Genomic DNA, 23,626 nt, shown 5'->3' with positions numbered 1-23,626 from the left:
TTGAAACATTTGAACAAAATAGATAGATTACAAATCTAGGGAACACTGTAAGTTCTTGAATCAATAGATATATGTAAAGAAAAAAGTATATAAACCTTAAAATGTATGAACAAAATGAGTGAATGAAAATTTATGAATTCCTCTAATATAATTGCTCCACTAAATGCAGCTGATTTATGAATATGAACTATTTCCTTTCTTGCTCCACAAGTCACCTGCATTTAGATATAGCGATATATTGGAATTATTTTGTATTTTTGCTTGAGCTATTACATCAAACATTTAGTTTCAATCGAAAAAAAAAAAATCGATTTACCTATAAATCATGCAGATTGTGGACAAGTTCATCTTGGTATGCTTCATTTGACATCAATATCTTGAGGTCTGCATTGGTTACTCTCTATAAGAACATAAAACATTGAAGTCAGGTAGTAGGTACAAAGCCAAAAAGAATAATCAAAGCAAATGCATTATAGTTTTATTAGATTTATATGTAAACACAAATAGCATTAGACTAAGCTTGTTACCAAAGCAACCATTGAGGCAAGAGGCTCAATTAAGGAAGTCGATGCCTCTTTTAGAACATAAACAATGGTTGCTTTCGTAACAAGCTTAGTCTAATGCTATTTGTGTTTACAAGCTTAGGAAGTCGATGCCTCTTTTAGAACATAAACAGTCGATGCTTCGAAAGTCTAAAAAGTATTATTTTCAACTTAAAACTTTCTCGTTTTGCTTCTTTAAACATGCCCAGGAACACTGGTTAGCATGATCCATATTTATATTAGTTGCATAATTTTAAATGGAAATGAGGAAGGGAAACAACTAGTTCTTAACCTTTTTTGTCCCTGCCAAAGCTTTGAATTTCCAGAATAGAGTCTCAAGTTCATCATCCTTTAGTTTATAACCATGCTGAAATAACACATGAAACAAAATTAACAAATAGTTAATATGCTTTTATTGCATATGAATGAAATGTGATGATTACCTCTTCAAGTCTTTTTCTTAATGCCTGGCGTCCGCTGTAACAATTGGTGTAAAAGTTCATGAAATGATAAAACATGTCACAAAATAATTGTACAGTTACTAATGAAATTAACAATTAGCACAAAACTATAAGCAAAATATAAGCATTATATATGCTGAGGTCCGGGTTCGAATCCCAAACTCCTTACTTATTCACCATTAAAGGTGAAATTATAGTCGGTAGACTACTTGAAAAAAAATAAAACGGTATCTCTTCAATCAGAAGTATATTTTGTACACTTAATTTGTATATAGATTAAGAATAAATTAAGGAAAACATTATTTTTTGGGACAATGATTTAATATTAAAACTTGAGAAAGGAAAATTTTATAAACTTCTGTATTATGTTGGATTTTATATATCCTATTATCTCTTTTAAATCCTTATAAAGTTCTTAACCTTGCCTAATAATAGTTAATTTGAAAAGGGCCAAATGACATACCTAAGTTTCCCCAATACAATACTAGCCTCAATGGATCTTTCAAGACCAATATCCTCAGGAGATATTATTTCATATGTGCCTTTATGTTTTAACATGCCATCCTATATATAAAGCATAAAATTAAGTTAGAGAGTTAAAAAGTCACAAGACCAAAGGAAAACTCTTAACAATGGTTTAGAAATGTATAACTGGAAAATATTAAAGGAATTAAACTCTCACAATAGCTATATTGTCTAATGTTTCTGAGTAAGGTTCAGCCACCAGTGTTATAGGTGGCTTCATTCGGGGGCTAAACTGGGCGTATCAGATGTTTGGTTTGCTATTTGATGGCATCTCTCACATTGTCGTGGCTACCATCATTTCGTCCCATAACTCGGTCCACATAAACAATGTGAACAGAAAATGGGATGAAAATGGTCGCTCTATTCCTAACTTTCTATAATTGGTCGATGTCGTGTGTGTCCCAGAAAAAATATACATGGAAAAATATCTTTGGTGCAATGTTGGGTCGGGGATCAGAGGTGTTGTTACTATTTAGGTCCTAGTATTTTATGTGAGACAAATGTATCTGCTTGAATTCTTTTTTGTTTCTATTATTGGAGGCATCTCGGTGGACGATCTAGTGGGTCTCAAAACACTCTTTAACAGCATAAAATATGTTTGATTTGGTAAAAATATTAGCGATTTCTATATTTGGTAACTAATGCACTACGAAAGCGTAGGCTAGCAAGCGCTAAACTTAGAATAGGAAGATTTGATCTTTCGTCCATGAGAATCTTCTTGACTTCATCGCGATTCAACAAAGTTTGAACGGGAATTACCAAAGATTACAATCCTAGAGTAACATGTTTGTTAGTGTTGATTCTTTGTTAAATTATATTCCTTTTATTAACTCACATTCCTGAAAACACATTCCTGTAGGGTTGATCGATGGGAGGGAAAACAATATCATGCATCTGGTTGTTGAAATGTTTGTAAACCAAAGACTAGGGTTTGTCTTACAATGAGGAATCTCAAACTCTTCAACATTATTCTACTAAATAGAGGTGGAGGCTCTAATTCGTCATAATCTGATCACTGAGTAATGATTGTCAACAATATGGCTCAGAAACCAAGAGAGAATCCACTCTCTAACTCTCAAATGAGAAACTCAAGTTTTATATATTTCAAATTATGGTGATACATGAAGGAAGTGGCATTATTTATAGCAATCCTAGAGGCCATATGGTAGCTGAAATAGTGCTGATAATTAATACATCAATGGAAACACAATCTAGTAAATGTCAAACATGGTGGCTTGTTGGCCTTATTGTCAATAATAGGGTTGTGGAATTGAAAAGCTAGCATATAGGGTGGTGGCTGCAAAGTCTATGTCATATTAATGTCTTACTCTGTATCATCCTCCCTGGGTTGAACAGAACTCGCCCTCGAGTTCATATCTGGTTCGTCATCCAGATATGGTGAAAGATCGGCAACATTGAAGGTTGCTGAGACACCATAGGTTCCTAGCAATTCTACCTTGTAAGCATTGTCATTGATTTTTTGAACTATTTTGAAGGGACCATCAGCTCTTGGTGACAACTTGGCATTTGGTTGTTTGGAAAATCGTTCTTTGCGCAAATGTATCCATACCAAATCTCCAACTTTAAAGATTTGTTGCTTTATGTGCTTGTCACGATTAGTTTTGTATCTTGAATTTTGCTTGATTATCCGTTGTCAAACCTGTTCATGCAGTTTCTTGATCTCCTTTGCTCTGCTTTCTGCATCTGCACTAAACTGATGTTTATCTGATGATGGAGTCAAGTCTAACGGACTGTGTGGTCGAGTTCCGTATGCTACTTCAAAAGGACATTTTTCAGTTGCTTGATTAGTTGAATTATTGTATGCAAATTCAACTTGTGCCAATATGAGATCCCACTGTTTTTGATCAGTTTGTCCATCTGTTTAGGGGTGACTAGCACTACTAAACTGAAGTTTAGTACCCATCTTCTTCCATAAGGTTCTCCAAAAATGACTTAAAAATTTAACATCCCTATCAGAAGTGATGGTTTTTGGAATTCTATGAAGACGAACAATTTCCTTGAAGTATAAGTCAGCAACTTGAACGGCATCATTAGTCTTCTGGCATGGGATGAAATGAGCCATCTTTGAAAATCTGTCCACAACTACCATCACAGAATCTTTCTGGCGTTGTGTCCGAGGCAATCCAAGGACAAAGTCCATGCTAACATCTTCCCAAGGTGCTTCTGGAACAGGGAGTGGCATGTAAAAACCAGTGTTTTGGCTTTTGGCCTTGGCCAAATGGCAGACTCGACATCTTTGAATATGTTTGTAGACATCTCTTTCAAGTCTTGGCCAATGGAAATTTTCTTTCACTAAAGCAATAGTTTTATCTCGTCCAAAATGACCTGCTAATCCTCCATCATGGGCTTCCCAAATAATGGCTTCACGTAGACAGCACTGGGGAATACATAAGGTTTTTCCTTTGAACAAAAATCCTTCATGTCTGTAGTAGTCCTGAGAGGATTGTGAATTAGTGGCATTCCAAAACTTTTGAAAATCTGGATCATCTTTGTATAACTCTTTGGCTGTCTCAAATCCAATGACTTTCATTTGCATAGTGGCAAGTAGGGTATGACGCCTGCTAAGAGCATCTGCAACAACATTTTGAACTCCCGCCTTATGTTTTAGAGAGAACGGATAAGCTTGTAAAAACTCACTCCAAGCGGCATGCCTGCGATTGATCTTTTGTTGAGAATTCAAATGTTTAAGGGCTTCATGATCAGAATAAAGAATAAATTCTTTATTCAACAAGTAATGACTCCAATGTTGCAAGGCTCGGACAATGGCATAAAATTCTTTATCATATGTTGAATATCTAAGTTTACCATTGTTGAGCTTTTCACTAAAGAAGGCTATAGGATGACCTTCTTGACATAGAACCGCACCAATTCCTGAATTGGAAGCGTCACAACTTACTTCGAACACCTGGTCAAAGTTGGGAAGGGCTAGCACCGGTGTTTCAGTCAAAAGTTGTTTTAGGTGGTCAAAACTCTTTTGTGCTTGCTCGGTCCATTGGAACTTATCTCCCTTTATGCAATCTGTAAGCGGGGCAGCAACAGAGCTAAAGTTCTTGATGAACCTTCTATAAAATGAAGCTAATCCATGGAAACTTCTCACATCATGAATTGACTTTGGAATAGGCCACCTATTGATAGCCTCAACCTTGCTGGGGTCAACTCGAACACCTTCAGCAGTGATTATGTAACCCAGAAAAGTAACCTCATTGGTTAGGAAAGAACATTTCTTCAAATTTGCATAAGAGTTTTTGTTCGCGAAGAGTTTGTAGCACTTGTCGAAGCTGCTCTAAGTGTTCCTCTTTCTGTTTGTTGTAGATCAAGATATCGTCAAAGTATACAACTACAAATTTGCCAATGAATGGTCGAAGTACTTGATTCATTAGACGCATGAAGGTACTTGGAGCATTAGATAACCCAAAGGGCATCACTGTCCATTCATATAAGCCATCTCTTGTTTTGAATGCAGTCTTTCATTCATCTCCTGGCCTAAGCCTGATTTGATGGTATCCACTTCGAAGATCAATCTTTTAAAATATGGTGGCACCATGCAACTGATCTAATAAATCATCAAGTCTAGGTATCGGAAATCGATATTTGATTGTAATCTTGTTGACAACTCGACTATCAACACACATTCTCCAGCTTCCATCCTTTTTGGGTACTAAAATTGCAGAAACAGCACAAGGGCTAACACTTTCCTGTATTAGTCCTTTCTTCAGCAATTCTTCAACTTGACGTGTGATTTCAGCATGCTCTTGTGGACTCATTCTATAAGTTGGTCTATTAGGAATGACAGCTCCAGGAATAAAGTCAATAGCATGTTGAATGTCTCGCATCGGCGGCAATCCTTGTGGAACGTCTTCTGGTACTACATCTGGGAATTCACTGAGTATTTGTTCAATTTCTACTGGAATGACAGTTTCTGCATTTTCTTCGAACATTAGAATAAAGCTCATGGTTTGGACTTCGTCCACAGCTTCTTTGAACTGAGTCTTAGTGATTAAAGACACTAATGGCTTGGACTCATTTTTGTTTTTATCAAGTCCACTCGATGGTAATGGAGTTAACTTGATTTTTACTCCATCTTTGACAAAGGAGTAGGTGTTGGCATAACAATCATGATGGGCACGACGATCGTATTGCCAGGGTCTTCCAAGGAGAAAATGACATGCATCCATTGGGACGACATCACACCAAACTTGATCTTGATACTTCTGACCAATGGAAAAACTCACAAGGCAACGCTTCGTAACCTTCACTTCACTACCTTTGTTGAGCCATTGTAGTTTGTAAGGATGAGGATGACTTTGTGCTGCCATCTCTAACTTCTCTACCATGTAGTTCGACACCACATTTTCACAACTACCACTGTCTATTATAACATCACAAACTTTTCCAGCAATGGTGCAACGAGTATGGAAAATGTTTTTCCTCAACCAATGCTCTTCTTGAGCTGACATCGCGTGTAGGCTTCGTCTGATCACCAGAGACTCGCCATGATCAGCAACAATGAGCTCTTCATCATAAATTGGCTCTAACACTTCTTCTTTTTCTGGTTCATCTCGGTTTGTTTCCTCATCAACTTCTTCATAAGCTTCTCCTTTGATGATGGTGATGGTTCTTCGTGTTGGACAATTTGAAGCTATATGTCCAAAACCTTGACATTTGAAACACTTGGTAGCTTTGGGTTTATTTTCTGTAGTGGGTTTAGGAGAAGGTTTTGTAGAAGTACTGGGCTGATCGTTGTCTGTTTTGCGGGGATAAGAAAAATTCTCAGTGGAGGAAAAATTCCTATAAGAATGCTTCTTGGGTAAATGTTTCTCCACTCGCATGGTCAAACGAACAACATCGTCTAATGACCAGTATTGTTGGAGCTGAACTGGATGAGCAACGTCAGTGTTTAATCCACCAAGGTAACGAGCTATTGTCTGCTCCTGCCTTTCATGAATGTCGCACTTCATCATTAACTTCTCAAATTCTCTAGTGTATTCTTCTACAGACAAGTTTTTCTGACGAAGGTTCTGTAGTTGAATAAAACTATCTTGATAATAGTGAGAAGGCAAGAACTTTTTGCTTAGTTCTCGACGCATTTTCTCCCAAGTCTTGATCTTGCTTTTTCCTTCACGGACTCGCTTCATTTTTAGATTTTCCCACCAAATGGAAGCATGCTTCTTTAATTTGACAGCAATGATCTTGACTTTCTTTTCTTCAAGTATCTCTTTATACTCGAAGACTCTTTCAACAGTTTGGAGCCAATCAACGAACTCATCTGGAAGTAGCTTTCCTTCAAAATCAAGAATATCTACCTTGATGTCGTTGTCTCTGAATGATTGTCTTTGTGGACGACGACTTCTTAATGATGATGATTCGCTACTTGATTCATCAACGTCTGATTGCATGTGTTGGGCTTCCAATTGTGCTTGTTGTGCATTTACAGTTTCTTGTAACTGTTGGATTTGTCTTCTCATTTCTTCCATTTGAATATCCCTAAGTGTTTGGTCGTTTTTTCTTGGAGGCATATTTTTTATTTTTTTTTAAAGGGTGAAATGAGTATAAATACTATAAAATAGAATAATTATTTTCTGATGTGGAAGATCAGATTAAACTGCAACCACAGAGCATAATAGAAATTGTCTATTATAATAGCACTAAAAAGGAAGGATTTCCTGAAAATTCACAATTTTTGAACAAGGGTAAAATTGTAATTCCATAAAGAATATGGGCAAATTTGCAATTTAAAAAAAAAGGGTAATTCTGCAATTTTTTGAAAGTTGAGGGGCAATTTTCTAATTTCAGAAAGTTTTGGGGCAAATATGAAATTTCTGAAAAGTTTTGGGGAAAATTTGCAATTTCTGGAAATTTTGGGTGACTGGGTCATGACGTGGCACTGGGTGACACGTGGCAGGGATGTGGAGGCTGACTTGTCGATGACTGGACATGTCAGGTGATGTGTCAGGTTGACACGTGGCAGCAAGTTATTGGTTTAAGTGACACGTGGTTGCTGACTGGTCGTCTTCAACCTCTAGACTTCCGGCGGTGGTTAGTGGCGGCGGGTGGTGGTCCGGCGAGTCATTTGGCGGCTCGTGGAGGCTCCGTTGGTGACAAAAACCTCCAGTCCAAGGTTTTTCGGCCTTCCGAACGCAATGGCGGCGTTAGTTTTGCGAAAAAATGGCCGCAAAGTAGAGTTTCGAAGGTGGCAGCTCTTTTTCTTCAAGAAACCCTTAGAAAACCCTTAGAACCTTGCTCTAATGCCAATACGGCTCAGAAACCAAGAGAGAATCCACTCTCTAACTCTCAAATGAGAAACTCAAGTTTTATATATTTCAAATTGTGGTGATACATGAAGGAAGTGGTGTTGGAACAAAGTGTGTTTCACAATGAACCTTATTGAGTTTTGATGATAACAAGGTATTAAAAATTGTCAATTGGTTATTACTAATAATTGTTCAAGTGTACAGGACCAAAGGCTACTCAAGTTATTTCAATAGGTCTTGGAAGAACAATGGAAAGAAAAAGAAATTCTGAGCATCTGAAGAAAACTGCTCCTGAAGAGATGACGTCATCAGAAGCAGAAGGTCATCAGAAGCAAAAGTTTTCATCAGAAGCAATATCTTCACCAGAAGCTACGTTTGATCCTTTAATCAAACTGAAGATTCAAAGTAGCTGATTTTCAATTCAGTCTTATCAAAGAAGAACGAAGAATTGAAAGGGAGGTATCAACGGATATATGGATAGCACTGAGCTCTTGTCTCTCGTTAATAGAGTTGACAAAGTACAAGTGTACAACCACTACCTCCACTACTCTGTTTTCTGTCTACGCTACAAGACAAAACAACAGCCATGCCTGCAGAATTGTACACTCAAGATGGGAATGAATTTGAAGTTTATTCTTCAAAGGACTACACCCAAATCAGGCAAAGGATCACTGGTGGATAATCAAAGGATTTCAAACGACTCTTTAGACGTGCTGATTATCTCAACGTCTCTTTCACGCCTCTATATAAAGGAGTGAAGACTTGAAGATAATAGATAGAAATACATAAGTTCAAAAGCGCCAAAACTCTGTCAATTTGATTCTACAAAGCACACTGAATTTCTGCACTGATTTGATACATCTTAGAAATTCAAAGTCTAGAGTCTTTTCTGTATTGTATTGTGAACACCACTGATTGTATATCAAGTTTTCAATTCAAACTCAATTCTCTGTATTGTTGTTTGATTAGAAGTCTCTTGCCTGCGTGCTTGAGCATTAGAAGTCTCTTGCTTAGTGCTTGAGCATTGGAAGACTCTTGCGTGTGTGCTTGAGCATTTTTGTGAAGTCTCATACTTAGAAAGTATTGAGCAGTTGTAATCTTTGTGATTATAGTGAAATCTCCTTGGAAGTGCAAGGGGACTGGACTACTTCCGTGTTGTGGAAGGAACCAGGATAACTGCTTGTGTCTTTGTCTTTCTTTTCTCTGCTCTGTTCTTTTCCGCTGCAATCTGACTCTGATCATTTCATCAGAAGCAATCAAACTGCTTCTGAAGTTTTATCAGAAGAAGTATTTTTTAAGAGAAAAAGAAAACACAATTCAACCCCCCCCTTCTTGTGTTTTTCACCTTCAATTGGTATCAGAGCTTGCTCTGTTATCACAGCACTTAACCGTGTTACAGTTCAAGATCTATTAGAAAAACATGTCTGGAGATGAGGAATCAGTTACTACAAAATACACAAGTGTCAAGCATGACTATGATACTGCTGACAAGAAAACAGACTCTGGAAAAGCTCCAAAGTTTAATGGAGATCCAGAAGAGTTTTCATGGTGGAAAACTAATATGTACAGCTTTATCATGGGATTGGATGAAGAGCTATGGGATATACTGGAAGATGGAGTTGATGATCTGGATTTGGATGAAGAAGGAGCTGCTATAGACAGAAGAATACATACTCCTGCTCAGAAGAAGCTTTATAAGAAACACCACAAGATAAGAGGAATCATTGTGGCTTCTATACCTCGCACCGAATACATGAAAATGAGTGACAAATCTACTGCGAAGGCTATGTTTGCTTCTCTATGTGCAAACTTTGAAGGCAGCAAGAAAGTAAAAGAGGCTAAAGCTTTGATGCTAGTTCATCAGTATGAACTTTTCAGAATGAAGGATGATGAGAGTATAGAAGAAATGTACTCAAGATTTCAAACTTTAGTTTCTGGATTGCAAATACTGAAGAAAAGTTATGTTGCTTCTGATCATGTTAGTAAGATTTTGAGAAGCTTACCTTCAAGATGGAGACCCAAAGTAACTGCTATTGAGGAAGCTAAGGATCTAAATACTTTAAGTGTTGAAGATCTTGTTAGCTCACTCAAAGTGCATGAAATGAGTTTAAATGAGCATGAAACCTCTAAGAAGAGTAAATCCATTGCTTTACCATCTAAAGGAAAGATCTCAAAATCTTCCAAAGCCTACAAAGCCAGTGAATCTGAAGAAGAATCACCTGATGGAGATTCTGATGAAGATCAATCTGTAAAAATGGCTATGCTGTCCAACAAGCTTGAGTATCTGGCAAGGAAGCAGAAGAAATTTTTGAGCAAGAAAGGTAGCTACAAGAACTCCAAGAAAGAAGATCAGAAGGGATGCTTCAATTGTAAGAAGCCTGGTCATTTCATTGCTGATTGCCCTGATCTTCAGAAGGAGAAGTTTAAAGGCAAATCCAAGAAATCAAGCTTCAATTCCAGTAAATTCAGAAAGCAAATCAAAAAGAGCTTGATGGCGACCTGGGAAGATTTGGATAGTGAATCTGGTTCTGATAAAGAAGAAGCTGATGATGATGCTAAGGCAGCCGTTGGGTTAGTGGCAACAGTATCATCAGAAGCAGTATCAGAAGCTGAATCAGATTCAGAAGATGAAAATGAGGTATATTCCAAAATCCCTAGACAAGAACTTGTTGATTCTCTAAAAGAACTTTTATCACTGTTTGAACACAGAACCAATGAGTTGACAGATTTAAAAGAAAAATATGTTGATTTGATGAAACAACAAAAGTCAACTCTATTGGAACTGAAAGCTTCTGAAGAAGAACTCAAAGGGTTTAACCTCATATCAACAACATATGAAGATAGACTCAAGAGTCTTTGTCAGAAGCTACAAGAAAAATGTGATAAAGGTTCAGGCAATAAACATGAGATTGCCTTGGATGATTTTATTATGGCTGGAATAGACAGAAGCAAAGTTGCTTCTATGATCTACAGCACATACAAGAACAAAGGCAAAGGGATTGGATATTCTGAGGAGAAATCCAAAGAATACAGTCTCAAGAGCTACTGTGATTGTATCAAGGATGGATTGAAATCCACCTTTGTGCCTGAAGGTACAAATGCTATAACTGCTGTTCAGTCAAAACCTGAAGCTTCAGGTTCACAGGCTAAGATCACATCAAAGCCAGAGAATCTTAAGATCAAGGTAATGACAAAATCTGATCCTAAGAGTCAAAAGATTAAAATTCTGAAAAGATCAGAACCTGTTCATCAGAATCTGATTAAACCAGAATCTAAAATTCCAAAACAAAAGGATCAGAAGAACAAAGCAGCTACTGCTTCTGAGAAAACAATACCAAAAGGTGTCAAACCTAAAGTATTGAATGATCAGAAGCCACTCAGCATTCACCCTAAGGTACAAGGGAGGAAAAGTAAAACCTCCAAAACTAACCCAAAAGGACCCATGAAGATATGGGTACCTAAATCTGAATTGGCCAAAAATGCAGGTGTGCTTAAGGGCAAGAGAGAAACAAAGGTCATGGTACCTAGACAGCGGATGTTCAAGGCACATGACTGGAGAGAAAGCTTTGTTCCTTACCCTTACAATGAAAGATGGAGGAGAAGTGAAGTTTGGTGGCAACCAAACTGGAAAGATCATTGGTACAGGTACTATTGGTAATTCCTCCATCTCAATTAATAATGTGTGGCTAGTAGATGGTCTGAAGCATAACCTATTGAGCATAAGTCAATTTTGTGACAATGGGTATGATGTAACGTTCAGTAAGACCAACTGCACACTAGTCAACAAGGATGACAAATCCATTACATTCAAGGGAAAGAGAGTTGAGAATGTCTATAAAATAAATTTCTCTGATCTGGCTGATCAGAAGGTAGTTTGCCTTCTGTCAATGAATGATAAAAAATGGGTATGGCATAAAAGGTTGGGACATGCTAATTGGAGATTAATTTCTAAAATTAGCAAGTTACAACTGGTCAAAGGATTGCCTAACATTGATTATCATTCAGATGCACTTTGTGGTGCATGTCAGAAAGGGAAAATTGTGAAAAGTTCTTTCAAATCTAAAGACATTGTATCAACCTCCAGACCCTTAGAATTACTCCATATTGATCTTTTTGGTCCAGTTAACACTGCATCTTTATATGGAAGTAAATATGGATTAGTCATTGTTGATGATTACAGCAGATGGACTTGGGTAAAATTCATTAAAAGTAAAGACTATGCATGTGAAGTGTTTAGCAGCTTCTGCACTCAAATACAATCTGAAAAAGAATTGAAAATTTTGAAAGTCAGAAGTGATCATGGTGGAGAATTTGAAAATGAGCCATTTGAACTTTTTTGTGAAAAACATGGGATTCTCCATGAGTTTTCCTCTCCTAGAACTCCACAACAAAATGGAGTTGTAGAGAGAAAGAACAGAACTTTACAAGAAATGGCCAGAACCATGATCCATGAAAACAACTTAGCTAAACATTTTTGGGCAGAAGCAGTCAATACTTCATGTTATATTCAAAATAGGATCTATATCAGACCTATGTTGGAGAAAACAGCATATGAACTCTTTAAAGGAAGAAGACCCAATATCTCTTACTTTCATCAGTTTGGATGTACCTGTTACATCTTAAACACTAAAGACTATCTGAAGAAATTTGATGCCAAGGCTCAAAGAGGAATCTTTTTAGGTTACTCTGAAAGGTCAAAGGCATACAGAGTGTATAATTCAGAAACACAATGTGTTGAAGAATCTATGCATGTAAAATTTGATGATAGAGAGCCTGGAAGTAAAACTTCAGAGCAAAGTGAAAGTAATGCAGGTACAACTGATTCTGAAGATGCATCAGAATCTGATCAACCTTCTGATTCTGAAAAGTATACAGAAGTTGAATCTAGTCCAGAAGCTGAAATCACTCCAGAAGCTGAGTCTAATTCAGAAGCAGAACCTAGCTCAAAAGTACAGAATGAAATTGCTTCTGAGGACTTTCTAGATAACACTCAGCAGGTTATACAACCTAAATTCAAGCACAAATCTTCACATCCTGAGGAGCTAATCATTGGAAGCAAAGATAGTCCTAGAAGAACAAGATCACATTTTAGACAAGAAGAGTCATTAATAGGACTGCTTTCAATAATTGAGCCTAAAACTGTTGAAGAAGCTCTCTCAGATGATGGATGGATATTAGCTATGCAAGAAGAGCTAAATCAATTCCAAAGGAATGATGTGTGGGATCTGGTACCCAAACCTTCTCAGAAGAACATTATTGGAACAAAATGGGTATTCAGAAACAAGCTGAATGAACAAGGAGAAGTAACCAGAAACAAAGCCAGACTTGTTGCTCAAGGCTACAGTCAACAAGAAGGCATTGATTACACTGAAACATTTGCTCCAGTTGCAAGATTGGAAGCAATCAGGTTACTTCTATCCTACGCAATTAATCATGGCATAATATTATATCAAATGGATGTCAAAAGTGCCTTTCTTAATGGTGTCATTGAAGAAGAAGTGTATGTTAAACAACCTCCTGGGTTTGAGGATCTTAAGCATCCTGACCATGTTTATAAACTTAAGAAATCACTATATGGCTTGAAACAAGCTCCCAGAGCTTGGTATGATAGACTAAGTAATTTCTTAATTAAAAATGATTTTGAAAGAGGACAAGTTGACGCAACACTCTTCAGAAGGACTCTTAAGAAAGATATTTTGATTGTGCAAATATATGTTGATGATATAATATTTGGTTCTACTAATGCATCTCTTTGCAAAGAATTTTCTAAGTTAATGCAGGATGAATTTGAAATGAGTATGATGGGAGAATTGAAATTCTTTCTTGGAATTCAAATCAACCAAAGTAAAGAAGGAGTATATGTTCATCAAACAAAATATACAAAGGAGCTTCTGAAGAAGTTCAAGCTAGAAGATTGTAAAGTGATGAACACTCCAATGCATCCAACCTGCACCTTAAGCAAAGAAGATACTGGAACAGTAGTAGACCAGAAGCTATACAGAGGTATGATTGGTTCTCTGTTATACCTCACTGCATCTAGACCTGATATTTTATTCAGTGTATGCTTGTGTGCAAGATTTCAATCAGATCCTAGAGAATCTCATTTAACTGCAGTTAAGAGAATCTTCAGGTATCTGAAAGGAACAACTAATCTTGGACTCCTGTATAGGAAATCCCTAGATTATAAGTTGATTGGATTCTGTGATGCTGATTATGCTGGTGATAGGATTGAAAGAAAATCAACCAGTGGAAATTGTCAATTCCTGGGAGAGAATCTGATATCCTGGGCAAGCAAAAGACAAGCAACTATTGCTATGTCTACAGCAGAAGCAGAGTACATTTCAGCTGCAAGTTGTTGCACACAACTACTTTGGATGAAACATCAGTTGGAAGACTATCAGATCAATGCTAACAGTATTCCCATTTATTGTGATAATACTGCTGCTATTTGTTTGTCAAAGAATCCAATTCTACATTCAAGAGCCAAGCATATTGAAATCAAACACCATTTTATCAGAGACTATGTTCAAAAAGGAATTTTAGATATACAATTCATTGATACTGAACATCAATGGGCTGATATATTTACAAAACCTTTGTCTGTTGAAAGATTTGATTTTATTAAGAAAAATTTGAACATGCATTTTGTGTCTGATTGAAAATTTGCTTGCCTCTGAATAAGAAGTTTGGTTCTGAAGTTTATTCAGAAGCATTTTGGTTCATCAGAAGCTCTTAACTGAGGTTCTGAGGAAAATGTGCTTCTGAAGATGACGTCAGCACTAAAACTTCAGAAGTGTTATTCTTTGCTTCTGAATAGCTTGGTTAGTGGGAACGTTGACAGTTACTTTATGTAACAGCTGTCCCATTACCCAAAAGGTAGTTTTCTGAAGAGTCTCTGACGTGGTCTATTTGTATTGGAGTATAACAAAAAGGGCAATGATGTTTTTATTCGCTTTTTAACATACTTACACGCGCCCCCAATTTGTCATTAATGCTGTGTTTGTTTGTCCCCTCTGAATTACAAACGTTTTAATAAAAACACTAAGTCATTTCACACACTTCTCACTTCACAACAAACACTTTCTATTTTTTCGTCTTAACCCTCTGCGAAAGTAAACGCATTCTCTCATCCTCTCAAAAACTCTTTAGAACCCTAAAACCACTTCATATCAATGGCTTCTTCAAGTTCTGCATCTAGTTCATCATCAAACGAACAACAAGGAGAAGCTCCTGCTTATGAGATAAAGGGAAGAACCATGTCCTTGGAGGAATGGGAATTAAACATTCAATCAGAAAGTCCGGTGGATTTTGATTCTTTGGCCGCTCACGACTGTGACATTGGCAAGTACTACGAGAAACAAGGTCTGGGAAGGTACTTCAATCTTCTAAATGGACCAACTTATCAAACACTGGTTCGTCATTTCTGGGTTAGAGCCAGCATCTACGACAGGGAAGCCGCCAAGATTGAAGAAGATGAAAAAGTTCTTCTCAATCCTGAACTCAAAGGGAAGTCTAGAGCGGAAATGGGCTTGGAAACTTTCTCCAAAACCCAGATAAGATCAAGCATCATGGGAATCCGTGTCTGGATCACTGAGGACACTATTGCCTTTGTCATCAGAAGACCAGCAGAAGGAGAACATGAGGCTGGGATTTCAAAGCCAAAGGACAGCCCCTGGAATGCTATTGTTAACAGAACTCTCTACAACAAGGTAAAGGACTTTGCCTATTCTGACATGAACACCAAGACAAAGGTTATGTTGAAGATTCAGAACGAAAACCTACTACCAAAAGGTGGTGGTGGTGATCAGCCCTCTCTGGAACATAAAATCCTCTTACACTTTGTCATAAAGGGTGTAGAGGCAAATATTCCCAGATACATATTCAGACATATGGTTCATCAACTCAGAGAGAGTCAACTGAATAAAAGGTCTTGGGTACCCTATGGAAGACTACTCTCTGAGATTTTCCATCAGGGAGGAATTATTGAGATGCTGAAAGAAGCTCAGATCTTCACAGATGAACAGTTGGGAACTGTTAGAGGGAAGATTATCAATGGTGAGACTCTAAGGGCTATGCATCTGATTAAAGCAAAAGATGTGAAGAAGAGTCCTACTGACTTGAAACCTTCTGATGCCAAATCAGATCTTATCCCAAACTTTCCTCCCATCTGTAAACAAGATCCCTTGGAGGTTCAAAGGGCATATATCATGGATTTCTACAAATCCTATAACCAGAAAATCAGCTTGAAGGATGTTCCTGACCAGATGTATGGTGGTGCTTTGCCTGTGGCCAAAGGCAGGAAATCCAAGACTAAGCCAATCACCAAGGAAGAATATCTTGCTGGTGATGCTTCTGAGAAGGGTGCTCAGAAGCACAAAAAGGCTAAAATTGTCAAACCTGCAATGTCCACCATTCAGGAAGAGGAGGAGGATTCAGATGATATCCCTCTTATCAGGAAAAGGACAAGGAGTACTCAAGAAACAGCAGAACAGCCTGCTTCTGAACAAACTGGTTCTGAACAAGCTGCTTCTGATCAAGCTGCTTCTGAAAAGCCTTCAAGTCCCAAAAAGAAAAGAGAAGCTGCTCTTCAGACCATCAAAAGGAAGAGGTCTAATTTAACAAAAAATCTGAAGACAGTTGAAGGAAGGAGGGAAGAAATGTTGAAAGAACTGGAAGAAAATTGGGATGAAGACTCAAGCCCCAAGAAGGCAAAAAGGACTGCAACTTCTGAGCCCATAGTCATGCCCAGTTTCGAAATGACTGAGGAAATGAGGCAGTATACTAGGGAGGTTTCTGCATCCAAGATAGCAGAAAAGAAAAGGATGAAGATGTTGTATGAAAAAGAAAGGGATGAGCATCTCAAGGCTGCAGGGTATGTGCCTACTCCTGACATTGCTGCTTTAGCGTCTGAGTTAGAAACTGTTCAGTATGGAGCAACTCTGCTTTCTCAAGCCTTGAAGAATAAGCAAGCTTCAGGAGCAACTTCATCAGAACCTGTTTCAAAAGCTCCAGAAGCAGTTCATCCAGAAGCTCAATCTTCAGGTAATTCATCCAAACCTGACATCTATACTCAGATTCCATCTCTACCCTCTTCACCCTCTTCATCATCCACAGAATCAGATGACCAACCCCTTAGCCAACATATAGACAAGCTTCTAAAAACCAAACCTACCAAACTAACAGAATTTGGAACACTTGACTATGAGAGTACTCAAATAGAATTTTCAAAAAATAGGATAAAACTTTGTGAGAAATTCAATTTGCCTACTACTCATCCACTATATCCAGATATTCCAGAACCTGTTAGTATACATCAACCTGAACCTACCCAAACAAACTCACCAAATAACCAATCTCCACAAAAAGCCTCTGAAGTAGCTTCAGATGCAACTACTTCAGAAACCCCCCAACACCAAGAATCCTCAACCCTTCACAACTTAGAAAAACATCTAGGTGGTGAAATGCAACCAACACCCACTAAGGCCTCTAAGACAGTTTCTGAAAAGACTGTCTTGGAAACCCAAACAGAAACCCAAACCATCCCTGAGCAAACTGTTCAGGAGCAAACTGCTTCTGAACAAGTTGCTCCTGACCAAACAACTTCTGACCAACATATACCTTCTGACCAAACAACAGAACAACAACAACCAGATTCACCCACTATAATAGACTTAACCTCTGACCAACCTTCCACATCAAATACAACTCAAACTGAACCTTCACCCATCCCTGACCATATCCTGGAGTCTGAGTATATAGAGGAACAACTGATCAGACTTAGTGATGAGATTCAGGCACTGATTCTTCGCAGAACAGTTCCTGCACCTCCTATTCACTATTATGATCAGTGGATGGATCTACAGAAGAGCTTTGATGAGCTGCTGGATCAGCTTAGAACTAAATGTGTGTCATCTCACTCTGCTATGCTGAAGAAGCTTTTGGATGATATGCATGAAGCAGCTAAGGAGAAAGAGCTGAATTTTGTGCCTCTGCTGGACATCACTCCTTTCTATCCAGAAGAAGAGTACATCACTAGGGCTGCTAGAATTCAGGCTGGATATAAAAGAAGAATGAGGGAAAAGGATGAGCTACTTCAGAAGAAGGATGATCAGATCAAGTATCTCTTAGAACAGTTGTATAAGCAAGCCCAACCTTAGTTGCACACCCAACTCTAGCTTGTTTTTTACTTTTGTTCTTAGTAGCTGTGTCTTTGTATCTTAATCTTTCTTTATATATATTATCATTGTTTCTGAATCTTGTGCTTTTTCACCTTCAATATGTTTTACAAGCTTTAACTCTGATGATATTTACTGTTTTTAATGCTGCTTGCTCTGATACTCTTTCTTTTGTTTCTATTCTTTTTGTTGATGACAAAAGGGGGAGTAAATGTATAGTATTTTTTAAGGCACTGAGCCCTACTATAACCACTTCTAAATTTCTTTTAAATACTTCTGATTTGATTTTATAAGTATTTTATTGAAATTTAATTAATAAGAATAGAACTTAGGGGAGCTTACAAACCTCACCTTAAAGATCTATTAGACTCAGGGGGAGCTTACAAACCTCTGTCCCAGTAGTCAACTTATTAATTAGATCAACAACAATTGAACATTTTAAATACTATTGTTTGTCATCATCAAAAAGGGGGAGATTGTTGGAACAAAGTGTGTTTCACAATGAACCTTATTGAGTTTTGATGATAACAAGGTATTAAAAATTGTCAATTGGTTATTACTAATAATTGTTCAAGTGTACAGGACCAAAGGCTACTCAAGTTATTTCAATAGGTCTTGGAAGAACAATGGAAAGAAAAAGAAATTCTGAGCATCTGAAGAAAACTGCTCCTGAAGCTAAACTGCTCCTGAAGAGATGACGTCATCAGAAGCAGAAGGTCATCAGAAGCAAAAGTTTTCATCAGAAGCAATATCTTCACCAGAAGCTACGTTTGATCCTTTAATCAAACTGAAGATTCAAAGTAGCTGATTTTCAATTCAGTCTTATCAAAGAAGAACGAAGAATTGAAAGGGAGGTATCAACGGATATATGGATAGCACTGAGCTCTTGTCTCTCGTTAATAGAGTTGACAAAGTACAAGTGTACAACCACTACCTCCACTACTCTGTTTTCTGTCTACGCTACAAGACAAAACAACAGCCATGCCTGCAGAATTGTACACTCAAGATGGGAATGAATTTGAAGTTTATTCTTCAAAGGACTACACCCAAATCAGGCAAAGGATCACTGGTGGATAATCAAAGGATTTCAAACGACTCTTTAGACGTGCTGATTATCTCAACGTCTCTTTCACGCCTCTATATAAAGGAGTGAAGACTTGAAGATAATAGATAGAAATACATAAGTTCAAAAGCGCCAAAACTCTGTCAATTTGATTCTACAAAGCACACTGAATTTCTGCACTGATTTGATACATCTTAGAAATTCAAAGTCTAGAGTCTTTTCTGTATTGTATTGTGAACACCACTGATTGTATATCAAGTGTTCAATTCAAACTCAATTCTCTGTATTGTTGTTTGATTAGAAGTCTCTTGCCTGTGTGCTTGAGCATTAGAAGTCTCTTGCTTAGTGCTTGAGCATTGGAAGACTCTTGCGTGTGTGCTTGAGCATTTTTGTGAAGTCTCATACTTAGAAAGTATTGAGCAGTTGTAATCTTTGTGATTATAGTGAAATCTCCTTGGAAGTGCAAGGGGGACTGGACTACTTCCGTGTTGTGGAAGGAACCAGGATAACTGCTTGTGTCTTTGTCTTTCTTTTCTCTGCTCTGTTCTTTTCCGCTGCAATCTGACTCTGATCATTTCATCAGAAGCAATCAAACTGCTTCTGAAGTTTTATCAGAAGAAGTATTTTTTAAGAGAAAAAGAAAACACAATTCAACCCCCCCCCCCCCTTCTTGTGTTTTTCACCTTCAAGTGGCCTTATTTATAGCAATCCTAGAGGCCATATGGTAGCTGAAATAGTGCTGATAATTAATACATCAATGGAAACACAATCTAGTAAATGTCAAACATGGTGGCTTGTTGGCCTTATTGTCAATAATAGGGTTGTGGAATTGGAAAGCTAGCATATAGGGTGGTGGCTGCAAAGTCTATGCTATATTAATGTCTTACTCTGTATCACAATATGAGACTAAAGTATGCAGCTCGCCACTCCTAGGCCAGCAGAGATGGGTTTCGTCTGCATACTTGCGGCAGAACACATTCGTGTGGTGCATGTGAGTAGGGGTTTGATTCATACTAGTTTTATGACACAACTTACAAAAGGGAATGGATATGGATCCTCTCCTTCACTTGATTAGGAGGCCTTAATTTCTTTTGGTCCGATGCTTGGTTGGGCCAATAACCTTTCTGTAATAAGTTCAAACTCATAACAAATACGTTTTAATCGTCTTCTAAGTACAACTTAGATTATTAAAGACTGTAAGAACATTTGATATGTTGAAGCAGAGGGTCGAACCCATAATTTCCCACTTCTCAACATTTAATGTCAGGGAATTCGATGTTAGGTTCTTTAGAGAGAAAAAAATGTTATAATCTTTAGGTATTAACTGAAAACACAATGAAACAATTTCATAAATATTGTAGCAAATGTATTGATATCAAAAACCTGATGAATGCCACTCTCATGAAGAAAAGCATTAGCACCAACAAGAGCCTTGTGTGGCTGTAAAAGCATGCCGGAGTATTCTTCAACCTATTGACAAAAATTGTGAAATTTGAATTGTAAAAAGGGAAATTCAATGAGGGAATATATAAAAATAACAAGAGTTTCAAATATGTAACCATTTTGCTTGTCCTTATTATGTGTCTTGTATTAATTCCTGTATGTAGACCACCTAAGACATCATTACCCCTGCATGTCAAGGCCATTACAACCTTGAATGTACAAAGAAAATATGAGAGTGAGTTATAAAGAACGAAATGTAATTATTTGTTGGATTCAGATTATTATATCAACTTCGATCTAGTACAGATTTAATCAATGATTATTTTGGTGATATCAATGTGACAGATTTGAAGGCATTGGTTAAATGGAAAACGAACATTCAAATAAACTTTGCATAATAATTTTTTCATAGAAATAAATTGTATTAAAAAATTGAAAAATATGCATTAAAAAAGTTACAAGGATTCTCCATGCCTAAAAAATTTAAAATGACAAAAGCTGTTATTACTATTTATTTAAAAATAAAAAGTAGAAGATAAACTCACCTCTTCTAATGAGGCATTACCAGCCCTTTCACCAATACCATTAATTGTTACTTCTAATTGTCTTGCACCTGCACGTGCACCCTGAAAGTAGAGAATGAATAGGTTACAGGTAAAATTAGAATTTAAAAAAAAAAGTATTTAAATATGAATTTTTATATTTTTAACAGTTAAAAATTCATGTTTATTAAAATAATCTAATTTTTTGTTTGAGAGATTTTTAAATTATGCTACACATTTATGCACAATTTCATTAAAAATATATGACTTGAAATTGGATCAAAAGTGATGATTGAAAATTTTATAGGGACTAAAAGTCGAATGAAAATTTTAGTGGGATTAAAACGAAAATTTGATATATTTATATAGTGACAAAAAAACATATTTACCTATTAAAAAATTATATATTTTCTGTTTTTAATGCTAAATTGTTTTTTTTTTATTAAGAAGAATTTGACTGAACCAAATTATCTATAGTAAAGTGATGGTTATATGGTACCTCTATGGTGTTAGCAGTAGCCAGTCCAAGATCATTATGACAATGGGTTGCAATGATAACATTTTCAATTCCAGGTGTATTCATTTTTATATCAGCAATAAGATTTCCATATTCAAATGGCATTGCTATGCCAACAGTGTCAGGTATGACCACAGTTGTTGCCCCAGCTTTGATAACTTCTCCCAAAACTTGATAAAGGAATTCCTTCTCTGATCTGATTCCACAGTGCATAATATAAGCATAAACACAATGTTTATTAATAGATTGTTTTAACACTGTTTTTGTTTTTTTTTTTAAAGTAAAAAGTGCAGACATCTCAACTACGTTGACATGCCAAGATTTAATATACTTTTTTTATATATAATTGGTATAGTTCATTGTTTTTTTTTAGTCTTTTTAAATATGTGTTAGGGTTTTTCAAAACATATTCGCAATAGCAAAAATTATGTTGTGTAACCTGGTCGCATCTTCGACACCAAACTGGATATCACAACAACCTAAACTCCGTGCAAACTTCACCGTTTCACGAGCAATCTTGAGAACTTGATCTTTCGTCTTTCTTAGCTTGTACTCCATGTGAATGGGACTAGTGGCTAGAAAAGTACAAATCCTTGGTCTTTTGGCATGTTTGACAGCCTCCCAAGTAATGGCAATGTCCTTCTCATTGCACCTACACATACCACCTATCACAGGAACATGTCCATCATTATCAACATCGTTCCCAACTTCTTGCGCTATCATTTTGACAGCCATGAAGTCGTCATTGGAAGCAGAAGGGAAACCTGCCTCAATGACGTCAACACGTAGCTTTGCTAGTAGGTGCGCGATGTCAAGTTTCTCTTTGCAAGACATCGCGGCACCAGGGGATTGTTCACCATCGCGGAGGGTGGTGTCCAATATGCGCACATAGGTTGGTATAGGAATTTGGTTAGGAGTGTATAAAATGGTACCATTTGTGCCATTAGGGGATTTAGAATTTGAAATAGGTTTACTTGCCATGAAATATTAATATAATCAATGAAATGGAGAAGTTTTGAACTTTTATATCTATGAAGCATGCCCTGAATGTTTTATCTCCACTCATACATATTAAATGAATTAAGCAATTTCTACTTGCAAGTACCACTATTTTTCACAATATTATTATTATATTTAAAAGATGTTGGATTTGATTATAAATTTTTAAAAAATATACAGAGGTTTTTATCTTTTCATTATAATCTGTCAATTGCCCCTCCCTCTCTCTCTCTCTAGGTTCATTAAAGGTTAATACACGGTTGAAGTGTGAAAAACAACTATACTTTGCTATGATTGATCAGACAATATTTTTTTGAGTTTGTCATAGGTTAATTTCATAAAATTAATATTATTTGAGATATATCTTGTAATTAAAAATGAGTTTATCTATTAGTTTGAGAATTTAACATTTATTCGCTACAAATCCATTTGGATTGGTTCGGTAGTGTTGACAATGGATTTAGGTTTGATTCTCTTGGGTGATAATTTTGGTGGATGGTGGGTTAGTTTAATTTCTTATGAAAACATTGATTCCCTACATTATAGGAGTCTAGCCTAGACCGAACCCTCATATATTAGATTAATTTTCTACTTCTATTCACCTGAAAATGAGATGTTAGATCAAACGGCATTTTTTAAAAGATCATATAATAAGATTTTAAAACCAAGTACGAGACATTTCATAAATTTGTCTATTTTATTCACAAGTTGCAAGTAAAGTTCATTTTGTAGGTCGTACAATATTTGAGAATTTTTTAAAAATGCAATAAGTTTAAAATGATCACTATAAGCTAGTAAAAAAAAAAATTTATTTCAATTATTTTGTAAGTCTCTAGAATATTTGAGAATTTTTAAATTGGATTTTAAACTAAAAATACTGTAATCAAATCTCTAATCTATTCGTTTCGGACTGCATGATTCAATAGTCAAATAGTGGTCCGGCAAAGGCCCCACAACGGCCCACTTATTCCAGACCTGCACACAGGCACAACGCCTCTTAAATGCACTCACACAATATAATCTGAGATCATTAGAGCATGGAATGGGGTCTCATGACGATCTCACCTATAATCTTATCATTCAACGG

General features: G+C 36.7%; 1 protein-coding gene across 2 annotated transcripts; it reads right to left on the bottom strand.

The window, feature by feature from the left end:
• On the bottom strand, window positions 1-22,635 carry LOC25497889 (probable 2-isopropylmalate synthase). 2 transcript variants are annotated; one of them, XM_013592616.3, is made up of 10 exons: window positions 21,980-22,635; window positions 21,523-21,736; window positions 21,027-21,107; window positions 20,598-20,690; window positions 20,422-20,508; window positions 1,467-1,567; window positions 986-1,019; window positions 835-909; window positions 317-400; window positions 1-215 (listed from the first exon to the last, which is right to left on the bottom strand). In XM_013592616.3, the coding sequence occupies exons 1-9, from the start codon at window positions 22,519-22,521 to the stop codon at window positions 317-319; spliced, it is 1,311 nt and encodes a 436-aa protein (XP_013448070.1). In that variant the 5' UTR covers window positions 22,522-22,635; the 3' UTR covers window positions 1-215. The 2 variants fall into 2 exon arrangements, 1 of the variants encoding a protein (XP_013448070.1); XR_005643272.1 differs by lacking the exons at window positions 1-215; window positions 317-400; window positions 835-909; ... (3 more) ...; window positions 21,523-21,736; window positions 21,980-22,635 and adding an exon at window positions 2,857-8,012.
• Between the last annotated feature and the right edge of the window lie 991 nt (window positions 22,636-23,626).

The sequence above is a fragment of the Medicago truncatula genome, chromosome 7 (genome assembly GCF_003473485.1).
Source record: "Medicago truncatula cultivar Jemalong A17 chromosome 7, MtrunA17r5.0-ANR, whole genome shotgun sequence".
NCBI classification, from domain to species: Eukaryota; Viridiplantae; Streptophyta; class Magnoliopsida; order Fabales; family Fabaceae; genus Medicago; species Medicago truncatula.
The sequence above is the reverse complement of the archived record's forward strand: the minus strand, read 5'-3'. Positions and strand labels throughout refer to the sequence as shown.